At 46.2% G+C, this 13,561-nt stretch overlaps 1 protein-coding gene across 1 annotated transcript in view; it reads right to left on the minus strand.

Moving 5' to 3' along the window:
* The window catches only part of LOC149273381 (ATP-binding cassette sub-family C member 9-like), a 29,429-nt gene extending 17,348 nt beyond the window's left edge, over positions 1-12,081 (minus strand). Inside the window, exons 1-17 of the mRNA XM_089506402.1 lie at positions 11,937-12,081; positions 10,943-11,084; positions 10,539-10,660; positions 9,843-10,009; positions 9,518-9,760; positions 8,569-8,757; positions 8,290-8,466; positions 6,952-7,107; positions 6,261-6,395; positions 5,992-6,154; positions 5,649-5,689; positions 5,216-5,358; positions 4,917-5,025; positions 4,573-4,683; positions 4,234-4,306; positions 3,874-3,979; positions 43-144 (exon numbers count right to left, since the gene is read on the minus strand). Coding sequence (XP_089362528.1) covers positions 43-144; positions 3,874-3,979; positions 4,234-4,306; positions 4,573-4,683; positions 4,917-5,025; positions 5,216-5,358; positions 5,649-5,689; positions 5,992-6,154; positions 6,261-6,395; positions 6,952-7,107; positions 8,290-8,466; positions 8,569-8,757; positions 9,518-9,760; positions 9,843-10,009; positions 10,539-10,660; positions 10,943-11,084; positions 11,937-12,081 — 2,324 coding nt within the window. The remainder of the gene's footprint in view (positions 1-42; positions 145-3,873; positions 3,980-4,233; positions 4,307-4,572; positions 4,684-4,916; positions 5,026-5,215; positions 5,359-5,648; positions 5,690-5,991; positions 6,155-6,260; positions 6,396-6,951; positions 7,108-8,289; positions 8,467-8,568; positions 8,758-9,517; positions 9,761-9,842; positions 10,010-10,538; positions 10,661-10,942; positions 11,085-11,936) is intronic.
* Between the last annotated feature and the right edge of the window lie 1,480 nt (positions 12,082-13,561).

The following is a 13,561-nucleotide window of genomic DNA, read 5'->3' on the forward strand; positions in this document are numbered from 1 at the left end:
ATCGCCGCCCGGCGGAAAGACCACCCGGCGCGTTTTCATTACCTCTGCTTGTTGAAGGGGCTTCCAAACGTGATGTTTTCCTCCACGGTAGCGTTCAGCAGCCACGGCTTCTGCCCGGCGTACGCCACCGAATGCCTGACTTTGCTGCCGAGTAAATAGAGTTAATATTAAGGAATATCACAGGGAGGACCCTCACTCCGCGGCAAACGGCTCTTTACCCGCCGACATAAAAACCACACGCAAAGTCTGGAGAAAAAAGAAAACATAAGCAAAAAAAGGAAAGGAATGGTAAAGTGTTAAGGAGAAAATACCTGCCGCCACCGGTGTGTTGCTGCCACCAGTGGGGTAATAATGACTCCAGGGGGATTTGCTCATAGTTCGGCGGTCGGGGTATTTCATGGCCGCACACCACGCAATGGTAACAGGAATTACATTAAACGCTACTAATGAGTGTATTTAGAATGAATATTTAAAAAAAGGTGGCGATGGGGGCACGTGGCGGTCTGACATCTGAGAGGGGTAACGACAATGCCACCTGGAGGGGCACAAAACAACTAAATCCAGAGGGGCACCAAGTAATGCCACCCCTAACTGTACCAAATAATGCCTTCTGTGGGGTATTTAAAGACAGGGAGGCAGTTTGGAGAATCTAGAGATCTGTAAACAAGAACACTTTTATTGATGAGAGAGAGAAAGAAACTGAAAACATAAAGGAAAAACAGATAAAAATAATGGAGAAAAGCAAAGAAACTATAAGAATTATTCAGGAAAGAGAGAAGAAAGCAGAAGATTAGAGATCAGCGAGTCGGGAAGCGGATTTGGCAAAAATGAAAGGAACACAATCGGCGGCAGATTATGGGTTAAAATCAAACAAAACCAGCATTTGAAAACTCATTCCATGGATTAGGGGCAAGGAATTTAACGCCGTGTCTGATCTCCAGCGCGGTTACAAACTTCTAGAAACGGGTCTGAGAAGCGAGTTAACGGATTCTAGAACATGGAAGAAATACCTGGCGTCAGGGAACGCGTCGCTGCCACATCCGCTGAAAGTCACGGCAAACAAAGATCAGAGATCACACAGAGCCTAGAACGTCAGCACATAGTCCTAACGCGGAGCCAACACAAACATAAATCCAAACTGCACCGGGAGGGGGTAGACTTCAGGGGTACCTGGGAGGCAGGCACTTCTCTGATCTCTTACCCTTTAATTCCCCTTTATTGTTACTATTCCCCAGTATTAAATATTTCCCAGTTAAATGCATACTGGGAGTCCATTCTGCGACACAGAAGTCTCATCTTCAAACTCCAGTAACCAAAGAAGGACTGTGCTGATTTGCATGCAGTAAACCGCAGCATTCCAACGTATGTTAAAAAATAAAAATCCAATTTTGGGGATTGTAAAGAAAATAATGGTTAATTCTCTTGCAAATCACTTCAAAGCACAGAAGATAATGGGTCTGAATTGGTTAATTTCCATTAAGTTGCTTAATAAATATTCATTATTTTCCCTAAATTTCCTCTTTGATTCGTCATAAGACGCGCCGGATAGTTTACCGACTTCTGTTAACCACAGATTTCTGGCCTCTGACCCCCTCAATAATATCTACGACTGAGAAATGCAAGAAACCTCGCCTCATCTCACAGATACAAGAGAATACAAAGAGAATTAAGAAAATGGGTAGAAACCGCACATTTCTGACCCTGTAGCGTGTGCAAAGTTTCCCAAAATGCTGCAGACGTCGTGACATCACAAGTGGCCGCGTGACCTAAATGTTGGGACGGCGACGACTTCCCACCAAATTCTGATTGTGAAAGGCATCGCCCGGCTCTCGGGACGCGATATTTACAAACCCTTTCTAGACGTGGAAAGTCTAAGTTTCTTCCAGAAATTCTCGTCCTTGGGGGTCGTAGGAACGGCGTCGGTTACTGGGGTTTGAGAAGTGAATTTGGTTTAAAGGGACACTCAGGCCACCGTCCGCCCTATAAGGCGTGTGAACGCTGAGACGTCATTTGCTTATACATAGGGGGGGTTCTGCAGGAGGTCCTCATTTGTCCCTTTGCCCACCCCCAGCTATTTTCCAGTGCAGCAGATGTGTTTGGGTGAATGTCAGGTTCTGCACCGAACACAGTTCAAAGAAGGGCTCTCTGAAACGCGTGGGGTCTGCTAACTGCCCAGGATGAACTGGAGTGACCCCTCGGCTACCCCCGACAGCATCTCCTTCTCGTGTATAGGAGGACGCCTTTACCCCATATAGAAACAGCCAGGATTATTTCCACCGCCTTTGAGAGGACGCTTCGAGTGTCTGGGGAATGTAAAGAGATTTTCGGAGAGCGTGTCTTCTGCGCTATGCAGAAAATGCAGCTCATTTCCCATAAATATTTCTCTGTGCGCAGAGCTTTTCTGTAAGACAAGGACACGCGGACCGATAAACCGATGCAAACACCCCCCATAAGCACCAAAACATTCTTCTGTTAGAAAAAGTATTGGGAGAGGAAACCGTCCTCCATCACCGGCTGGTAACGATTAAATATAATAATAATAATATAATAATAATAATAATAATATAATATTAATAAAATAATAATAATAATACAATAATAATAATAAAATAATAATAATAATACTATAATAATAATAATAATAATAATAGCATAACCGTCCTCCATCACCGGCTGGTGCGGATCAAACATAATAATAATAACAATAATAATAATAATATCATAAGCGTCCCCCATCACCGGCTGATGCGGATCAAACATAATAATAATAACAATAATAATACTATATTATAGCATAAACAACAAGCCCCGCCCACGAGGAACTACGAGGTTCCGGCGTCACCGCAATCTGCACAGCCTTGCAGAAGATGCTAACAAATAGGGGGCAGTGTTGGCCTAGGACTGTAACCGGCCCAAAAGGGGTAAATATGAGAGGCTAACGCCAAAGCATGGTTTTATTATATTAAAGGGAAATCGTGGAAACGACAATTAACTGCTCAGAAAAAAAAGCAAAAAATTTTACATTATATCTAGGTCTTTAGACGTAAGAGTCATCCACAAATTATTATTTTTACGTGAACTTGCTGGAGAATCAGTGACACATCATGTGGGGTATAAAAAGGGAAAAGGCCCAGGTTCGTACATTCTCGGTGACTAACGCTTTCCATTGTGAGCAGTGAGTTCTGTAGACATTAATTTTAAAGGGCCCTTTATTACAGACACCAGCACCCTGGCCAAGTATTTAATCACAGCCGACACAGCTAGTAATCTCCAACCGCAGACGAAGCATGTGGTTCTCGGCAGCTGCAGTACGGGGTCCGGTAATATCTCTACAGGGGTAGTGGGGTCAGTTCCGATTAATGTTTTACAGAAAAAGAGATAATTCATGTTAAAAGTCAGTACCTGGAATGTCTGTCTGAATTCATTTCACCGTCAGAAGGCCTGGAATTGGCAGCAAAATACAGCAATATCAGGGAAAATAAAACACGTTACACGTGGCTTAAGCGTGAACATTTTACACGTGTATGAAGACTGCATGAGACAAAAAACAATATCGACACAAAGACAATTTATCAGCTTCCTAAAAAAAAAAATTATTATTTAATCTGAAACAGATAGTGTCAGCTCCAAAACCCAATGAAATACACAAAATGCTGATTGTTAAGGGTAAACATGCTGTTAGGTGGGGGCAATGGGGGTATTTGCCTTTGGGTGGGGGTAGGGGAGCTGGGCTGTTGTGCCCACGGTCCCTCTGGCCTTCCAGATTAATTCTAGGCAGGTCTTGGAAATTGTAGGAAAAGGGAAAAAAAACATTCATTTTAAAATAGTCTGCAAAAGATGCGATACACAGCCAAGCCCCGAAACTCCTGTTACCTGTTCCAGCAGACCCTTCCTTCCAGCGGCTGCATCTCGCCGAGGATCGCAAGCAGAAGGGAGGACTTCCCGCATCCGACCTGGCCGACAATCATGGTGAGGTGACCTGAAGTCAGGACAAAGGGGAACCTTCAGTGACAACTGAACAGAAACGTAATCTGCAAAGCATTTACCTGTCAACCAGTTTATGGCACATCCTGCAGTCCATCGAATATCGTACAAAAATAACCGTCTATCTGTAGTGATGCCAGAAATGTCATTGCCGGGGCAAATAAGCCTGTCGGTGTCTGTCGGTGCTTAGAAAGCAGCTTTACCCTTCAGCATCCGCCGGGGAGGGAGGGGATAGGGAACGTGACGTACCTGTAGGTATCTGGATATCAATGTTGGATAATGTAGCCAGACCGCTTCCCCAGGAAAAATATCCATTGTAAACCTTTAAAAAAAGGCCAAGAGTAATTAAACACTCTATAATGCGTTATTACTCTGTGTTTGAAGTTCTAGGACACGCTGACGATCCTTCAAGATCTCCTAATGAGTCGGGATGCAGGCTGAACGGCTGAATTCCAGAGTGGGGCCGACTAACTCAACAGCGCGTGGATATTTTACAAAAGTTTTATCACTATTTAATGGTTTAGCATTACTGCCCCTCTTTCCAGGTCACTTTAGGGGTTAATAAAAGGTGCCCCGGGTTCTACACACCTTGATCGCAGCTTCTTCAGTATCAGTCGAGCGAGTTTGTCTCCGTGATGTCTGCTCGTACCGGTCCAGCTGGTATCTCAGCGGATGCTTTCTGTTAATAGCCCGCGAGTTCTAAAATCACCCGGAAATCAAAGAGTCAATTCACGGACAACACGAATAAACGCTTCCTAAAACGAAATGGCGCATTGGGACTATCAAGAAAAGAAAGAGCGGCTTCCGCCTGCCAAGCTGATTCGAAACGGCATCATTTACACCCGACACCCGATACGTAAAACTCTAGTGTACAAAAGGATGAAGTCACAGCGACCGCACGCCGCGGCTCTTTGTAATAATAATACACTTACTATACCGGGGTGTTTCCGGCAGGCGTCAAAAGGAATGCAAGAGTCTCCGTTTTTAGAGCCGTCGTCCCGAATCTCGTCGCTTATAAAGAATTCGTTTAATTTTTGGACACTGGAGAGAAAAAATAAAGACGTTTGCCAAAAGTTTCCGTGTTCCTCGCGTGAAGCGGTTTGCGGCAGATACACGTAATACAGAATCACACCAAATTCAGCCCAAAAAATAACAGGATAATTACACGGCAGTCACTCACACTGATTCCGAGTAACCTGTAGTATTAAGAGGCATCTCACTTATTGCATACCTGACGAGCGCTTTTACTGCGAACCGGACCACGGTGGAGAGGAGGAAGAGCGGCGTGACGAGGATGTGGAATAGAGACAGCGATGCGAACGCGTTGGCCGGCGTCAGCTGAGTGTCACTCACATACTCATGAGTTACAAATGTCTATAGAGCGTGTTGGGACAAGACAGTGCCGGTGAGTGGGACTTTCTGATTAGAACCACAGAATAACATGGACAGACTGGACGGGCCGAATGGTTCTTATCTATTCTCTATTTCTATACAAGATATCCATAAATCCCCAGTATACGTAATTAACGGTACAGCCTAAGCGGGAGAACCACAGAGTCTCTATCCCCCCCCCTTCTCTTTAATCCCCCTCCTGCCCCAAGCACCCCCCCCCATTGTATCTGCCCCTTTATTTCTACTGAAATGAAAAGATAAAGCTTTCTTACCGCGAGAACGGCCGCGATGGGGATCGCTGCATTCATAAAAACTGCAAAAGAAAGCATTCGGTCGCTGGTTAGGATGTATCAAACGTTAAAGATTCTGCATCCAGTAACATGTAGGGAATCCCGGGAAGGAAGCCCAGATAGCTTGAGCATCTACAGAGGAGGATTCGGCGCCCGCGCATGACCAACACTTCTATAATCTAGAACCAGCAGCCAGTTCCGTGCATAGAATTGTTCCCTGACGGCTTTACCAAGAACCCTTTCCGCTGGGATAACTCCCCATATTAGCTTTTCCCCGACTACTCCAGCATAGATAACGATACAGAAGAGAGAGACCCCATCTTACTGGACAGAGAGGTGTGAAGAGCAAACGCTTTCAGGCTTTTGAGCTCCTTCAGCCGCGTCTCCTCGACGCTCGCGCAGAAGATGTTCTCCCAGGCGTAAAGCTTCAGCAGCTTAATCCCCTTCAGGATCTCGTTGGTTTTCTTCAGGCGCTCGGTAGAATAATCCTTAAACCAAGAGGAAGAACGTGAGTATTTTCTACAGCCGGGCCGTCTGTCCAGTCACCGTCTACTCGCCGGCTCCGGTTTTTGGGTCCGTCGGGACGGCACTCACCAGCGTGCTCTTCTGGACGTCGGCCAGTTTAGTGGCGATGAAGTACTGTATGGGGGCCAGGAGCACGATGACCGCTGCGCCCACCAGCGCGCTCACATCCAGCAGCTTGTACAGGAGGATGACACCCATAATGATCTGGAAAAGGACACGTTTCCAAAAAAAAAACCTCAAAAAATGAAAGGTGAACAAATACATTCACAAAATATGCTGGTCTTTGGGCTACAAAACGGCCCTGGTCATGAAGGGGTTAAAAGTGCATTTTTGTCTAGAATAACAACATTTATGGGTGTAGCAAAAATAAAATCACATGAGAAAACATATCTTTTCAGAACTGCTGCCATAGCAACAAAGTATAGCAGCCTATCAGTGGACTTCAATTGCGTCACATGACTAAAGTCTGGCATTAAAGAGTCCCCAAGAAAAATGTGAAAAGGGGCAAAATGTTCCCATTATTAATGGGTTTTCTTTTGCTGAACTTGGTATAAAAGTTTTCTGCAGACTACGTGAAAAGGCGCATTTAGCAAAGCAAACGGAAACATCTACTCAGAAAATCCAAATAAAATTGACAGAAGTACTAAAAACAATCTAAATATGATTAATACTAAAATATCGACATAAAAAGCTATTTTAGGGCGGCCTCTATCTTTCTTTGGGTTCCCCGAGGTTTCATGCCCTTACTTTAATGCTCTACCTGCACAGGCATGGCCCACAGATTGGGACACAGGAACAGGAACCACATCAGCTGGTTGGTCTCGATGGCCACCAGGTTATTGATCTGCCCCAAAGTCATCTCCCCCATGGACATGTTCGACGTGGAAAGCCTTAAAATCTTGTTATAGATCATCGCCTGTAAAGGAACGAGGGGCAGAGAGTCAAAAATACAGCTTTCTAAAGACCAGCGGGAAGCACCGGATAACTTATTTTCTGCTTCATATTCTTCTATTTCCGTGACGTATTTGGGGTATTTTCTAGCGTGCGTTTGGATGCTTATCGGGGAATGAAAAGCGTTGGGTGCAGCTTCTTCCTTATCTGATGTTGCCCAAAGACCAGATCCAGCCTGAGCAGCAACCCAACATTGTGAAACGCATGGGGTGCTAGGATCGGGGTACGGGGAAGTTGCCCCTTTACAGACTGCCCCAGTCAGGGGGTATCTACACGTGAGTCATCGTATCATTAAAACATTTTGGGATAGGAGGCATCTTACAGCAAAACACCCCAAACGATTCCATCCAGAGCCGGCCTTAGGCGTTGTGGCGCCCTGTGCGGACTACTCCTCTGGCGCCCCCCCTCACTACCCCCCCCTCTCTGCCCCTTCAAACTACCCCCCCCATGCCCCTTCAAACTACCGCCCCTCAAACTACCCCTCCTGTCCCTTCAAACTACACCCCCCCTGTCCCTTCAAACTACACCCCCCCTGCCCCTTCAAACTACACCCCCCTCCCTCTGCCCCTTCAAACTACACCCCCCCTCTGCCCCTTCAAACTACACCCCCCCTCTGCCCCTTCAAACTACACCCCCCCCCCTCTGCCCCTTCAAACTACCCCCCCCCCCCCTCTGCCCCTTCAAACTACTTACCTTGTTGCCGGAGTCCTGCGGTGAGAGCGGGAGGCATCCGTCTTCTCGCTCTGCTGCGGTGCCGGCATTTCATGTTGAGAGCCGGAATAGTCCGGCGCTCAACATGAGATGCCGGCACAGCGACGGAGTCACGGAGAGTAAGGGGCGCCGAGCGGTTGCCGAGAACTTCACGAGCAACCGCTCGGCGCCCCTGACCGGGACTTAGATTTAAGCATCGTTTTGTTTTTTCAAACTTTATTTAACATGAATGATGTTAAATAAAGTTTTAAAAAAAAAAACACACAAAAAAAAAACCGATGCTTTAATCTAAGTCCCGGTCAGGCGCCCCTGCAACCATGGCACCCTGTGCGGTCGCACAGGTCGCACACCCCTAAGGCCGGCCCTGATTCCATCTCATCTACAGACCGCCCGGGTCCCATAAACAGCAGCGGAAGGCAGTGCTCAAACAGCCTACCATTAATGCCCCCCGCAGGTTGATGCCGGTCTCTATGGCAACGTAATAGGATGCTTGAAGGAAGGTTCGTTGGAGGATGAGAGCCAAGAACAGGAGGACGGCCAGAACGTAATAATTCTCCAGAAACTCTTTGGATGAAAGGAAGTACACGCTGACAAAAGTAGTCTCCGGCAACTCCTACGGAGACGAGAATAAATATTATTAAGAATGGTGAACGGTGAAAAGGAATCAGACTATAACAGCAGGGACGGCGAGAAACGAGCGCTTGCGTTTGCTTACCTGCTCTTGCTTTGTCTCATTAGTCGGCCCAAGACGCTGAACTATTCCCGAAATGCAGAGAGGACCCGCGAATCCCAACAGGTCGGCCAAGTACCGGAAAGTGCTGCTCAGCAATATGGGTCGTCCGAATGCTTTGTATATGGCTCGCCAGATAGACGGGTTCTTGTGGGGTCGGTCAGCCACCTTTTTCTGCATATTGGGGAGGAAACAGCACAGAATAAAACTTAATGAAGTTTCATCATCTCCATGACAACAACAAAAATCCTGAAATGCCAAAAAAATTATAATAAATATATAATATATATTATAATATAAGAATTTCCTGACTTCTAAATGGTTGTGAGAAGTCCTCTCGTGGTCCCAGAATTCAGAATAATGTTTACTTATGAAGTAGTAGATACCGTGAAGGACCCCAGAAACCTGATATGGTATCAGGGCTAAGGATTTGCACCTCTGATGGTATTTATAGTCTAAGAGAGTTCCCTGTCGCGCATGCTGTGCCCGGGGCACGTCTCGTCCTCATGGCTATAATTAAACTCGTATCAAATGTGGCTCTGGAGAGCGGAGAGGAATCGCGTCTCGCCCAGAACTGATTTGTTACAAGAAAAAAAAATGGAGAAAACATAAAAAAGGCTGTTCTGAAAAACTATAAATTTTCCTGAGTCAGCCGGTAGAAACGGGGACAATAAGCGCCCCGTCACAGCATGATGTACGACGTCTGACAGGCAAACTGATTGGCCGCGGCCCAAGCCCTTGTGCGTTTCAGAGAAGTGTCGCACCTCGAGATGGAAAAACGCACCGGCTGCCAAAAAGCCGCATTTAAGGAGGCGAGCCATTAAAACGCGAGGGTCCTTCTCCCCCTCCAATAACGGGGTTAACCCCCCGTGTCCAGGGTTATTACAGTAATACAGGGCATTTATTTTCGGCGTGGCGATAAAGGCGTCATTACCCTCTGCTCCTCGTACGCGGTTTTCAGGCTGACGTAGTTGGTGAGCGCTCTCATGGCTATCGGTAGCTTGCCGATGATTTTCAGGTCGATGGGTCTCCGGTGCGCCGAGATGATGAGCGCGTTCATCCACCAATAGGTGGCCTTCGACAGCAGATTCACAAACGGCTGCAGGAATCTCACGCCCAGGTCTTGCAGATCCTCTGCCGGTTTCACTTTTTGGGGACTCACGCAAAACACGTATTTCTGAAACAAAGAAGAGAGGAAAACCTATAAAAATCCAGTTTAACCAACGCCCCCCCCACGTTAAAAGAACGGCGTCTATTACCCTGACGCGGATCACGTTGACCTCCACCGCCATCAGCAGGCCGTACAGTATGACCATCGTCCCCGTGATGCAGAAACGCAGCTGGTTCAGCCAGATCCCGTTTTCCCAGTACTTTACAAGCTTGATGGTTTTGGAGACAAACGTCATCACCCAATAAACGAAAAGAGCTGCAAAATACCCCAAAATCACTGGCTACCAGAGGCAAAAATAACAAATAACAAATGACAAATAACTGCCCTCTGCTCTCGTGGTCTCAGGGGGTTAAATAATCTTTTACTGAAGATTGAATAAATCCAGTCCGCGCTTTTCCGTTTGTCTGGTTGGTCGCCGAGTATCACGTGGCATTTGTCACATTGTTACAGATGCTGCCATCCCTATATATATATATATTATAACCAGGGGGGGAATTGGGGCTCCAGTGGGCGTGGTTAGAATGTAAATGAGCCAGTGAGCCTCTACCATGACCCTCCCCTATCCAGCCCATGACACACCCCTAGCCTGGTGATGCCCCGCCCACAATTCTTAAAACACTCTCATTTAAGGCTGTACGAAGACATCCTTAGTAATTGTTCCGAGGAGCGTTTGGGGTCAGGAGTCGTCTGCCCCATGAATTTTATCGGGATGGTAAAAATTCCTTGTCCTGTATATAAAGCGTTATTAATTAATATTACGCCGGCAGCGCGTCGGCTCGCGTACCCAGCAGCAGTTTAGGGAAGTTGGACGTTTCGATGTTATGGTAGTAGATGACTGATGTAGTAGCAGCGATAAACCCCACAATCGCCGGCATGAAGAGGTGCAGGTGGCGGGATTCCATCTTCCTACAGAGAAAAGATATATTCACAGATGATCATTTGAGGAAGAGACCTCTGAGGTGCCAATCTAACTTTCTATTTTTTACAATAAGAGGTATCCACTCCATCTTCTCTCTGACCCAAATCCATTCCCTTATGAATTACTGACACACAGATTGAGGGAATTCAGTGGATTCTGCGTGGCCCTCGGACCAATCAAACAAGCTCTACAGATATTGATGGAGGATGCGGGGGGAGATGCGGGGAGGACGTTCCCGGTATCTTCATCCATGCGCTCTGCGGACTTACGTGTCGGAAACGATGCCTTCTGCGATCTCGCAGACGTGAACAAACAGAAGGGCGAAGGTTAGGATCCATCGCAGGTTGTGTCCGGGGAAGTGCAGCCACGTATTGTGATGAATCTGGACTTTAGAGCTCTGGCTGCCCCATCCTGGAAAATAATGACACAACAAATAACCCCCCTGGTAGACGGATCAAAGGCTGTCGCCCCACTACTCTGTCTCTGCTCAGAACATTGGGTTACAGATCTGGTTTTATGGATGCAGCTCTGAATTATGAACGACTGCCCTAAAAGAGTCACGCAGCGGCCGGGAACTGTCTAAACAGAGCGCCTTCCTCGTCATAAACCCGCATGTCTAAAAACTCCTAATTACAGGATTTTATCCAGATGTTTCTTGAAGACGCTGTTTTTTTTATGTTGCCATCCTGCGCCGATGGGGGCCGCGATAACATAAAACAGCGGCCTAAACCATCACTTCCTGAATCTCATAGAAACACGGAACCTGCTGGCAGATCGGCGCCCGTCGGCCCCCCGTCTAGTCGTCGTTTCTCCTGCTGTAAAGACTGAAACCTTAATCAGTCGTTGGTCTCGTCTTAGATTCAGGAGCCGAATGTCTATCCCATGCATGTTTAATACCCTCACTGTATTACCCTCTACCACCTCTGCTGGGAGGCTGTTCCGCTTGTCTACCATGCTCAGAGTTGTATATTTGCTGGACTGTGGACATTATAAGCTCTGGTTCCCTATAACCTACAAGCAAACTCTCTGTATGGCCAGTAGGAGAAGAGTTCTCTCTATAAAAAAAATAGTCATTTATTTTCTTTGCTATCAAACTTATAAGAAAATACAAACTAAGCGGATAAAGCAAATCAGTAAAAAAACATAAGAAGAGCTTTCAGGGCCGGTGGGTCTGATCTCTAAACGCAGAAACGCGCCGGGGATCAGCGTCAATGTGGGGTCACAACGCGCTCATCAACCTATAGATACGCGGCGCACGCTCACCTATAAATAATATGGGAAAGGTGATGAAGAGGAGGAAGACGTGCGGAACCAGATTGAGGGCGTCCAGGAAGCAGATGTTGTTCAGGACTCCATTGTCGATGTTGTAGGAGAAGTTGGTGTTGCTCCCGCAGAACGAGAGGCTCATCTCTCTGCAACCAGAAAGAGAAGAGACCCCCATTCATCATCCGCTCAGCAGAACGTTATCTAGACCCCCAGAAGTGTGCGTCATCCAGTCTAGAGCAATTACATAAGGTATCTAGAACACGGTCCTAGAAATCAGCATGGAGAAGGATGGCCGGGGCCGCCCGTGGGGCCGCATCAAGAATTTCAGGTAAACACAGCAGTGCCCCAAAACCAGGTACTGACCCACCCCGGGTATTATGCCACCCCTCCGCAGTTATTGGCCCACCTCCTCCTCATGTATTAGTACACCCCAGATATTAGTCCACCCCTCCCCAGGTATTAGTTCACCCCAGGTACTAGTCATCCCACATCAATTACTAGCCCACTTCCGATATTAGCCCTCCCACCCCAGATTCTAGTTGCCCCTTCCCACATAGGCTGACTCTGCTATAAGGGTAAAGTGGGGCAGATTCCTATTAAGTTCTGCTAACATGGTGGTAAAGTCATTAAACAGACTACAGACTCCAACTCCCACTATCCTCACCCGTGTGAACTGTACACCCGACGGAAAGCTCGCCGAATTATTAGTGAATCTCTCCAGCGGATATGCATTATCACTGAATACAAAGCCCACAAACTAGTATGTATAGCGGCAACATATTCAGTAGCGCAGTATAACGGACACACAATGCCCAAGACATTTTTCCTTTAACATTTCAGATTAAGTTCAACTCCTAGCAGTAAAACTACCATTATTATTATTGATTATATATCGCCGTCATACTCCGCAACGCTGTACAATGTGTGTTATTATTATTTATATATCGCCGTCATACTCCGCAGCGCTGTACAATGTGTGTTATTATTATTTATAGATCGCCGTCATACTCCGCAGCGCTGTACAATGTGTGTTATTATTATTATTTATATATCGCCGTCATACTCCGCAGCGCTGGACAATGTGTGTTATTATTAATTATATATCGCCGTCATACTCCGCAGCGCTGTACAATGTGTGTTATTTTTATTTATATATCGCCGTCATACTCCGCAGCGCTGTACAATGTGTTATTATTATTTATATATCGCCGTCATACTCCGCAGCGCTGTACAATGTGTGTTATTATTATTATTTATATATCGCTGTCATACTCCGCAGCGCTGTACAATGTGTTATTATTATTTATATATATCGCCGTCATACTCCGCAGCGCTGTACAATGTGTGTTATTATTATTTATATATCGCCGTCATACTCCGCAGCGCTGTACAATGTGTTATTATTATTTATATATCGCCTTCATACTCTGCAGCGCTGTACAATGTGTGTTATTATTATTTATATATCGCCGTCATACTCCGCAGCGCTGTACAATGTGTTATTATTATTATTATTTATATATCACCGTCATACTCCGCAGCGCTGTACAATGTGTGTTATTATTATTATTTATATATCGCTGTCATACTCCGCAGCGCTGTACAATGTGTTATTATTATTA

The sequence above is a fragment of the Sceloporus occidentalis genome, unplaced genomic scaffold (assembly GCF_023333645.1).
Source record: "Sceloporus occidentalis isolate IW3139 unplaced genomic scaffold, rSceOcc1.0.p SCAF_382, whole genome shotgun sequence".
In the NCBI taxonomy this organism is placed as follows: domain Eukaryota; kingdom Metazoa; phylum Chordata; class Lepidosauria; order Squamata; family Phrynosomatidae; genus Sceloporus; species Sceloporus occidentalis.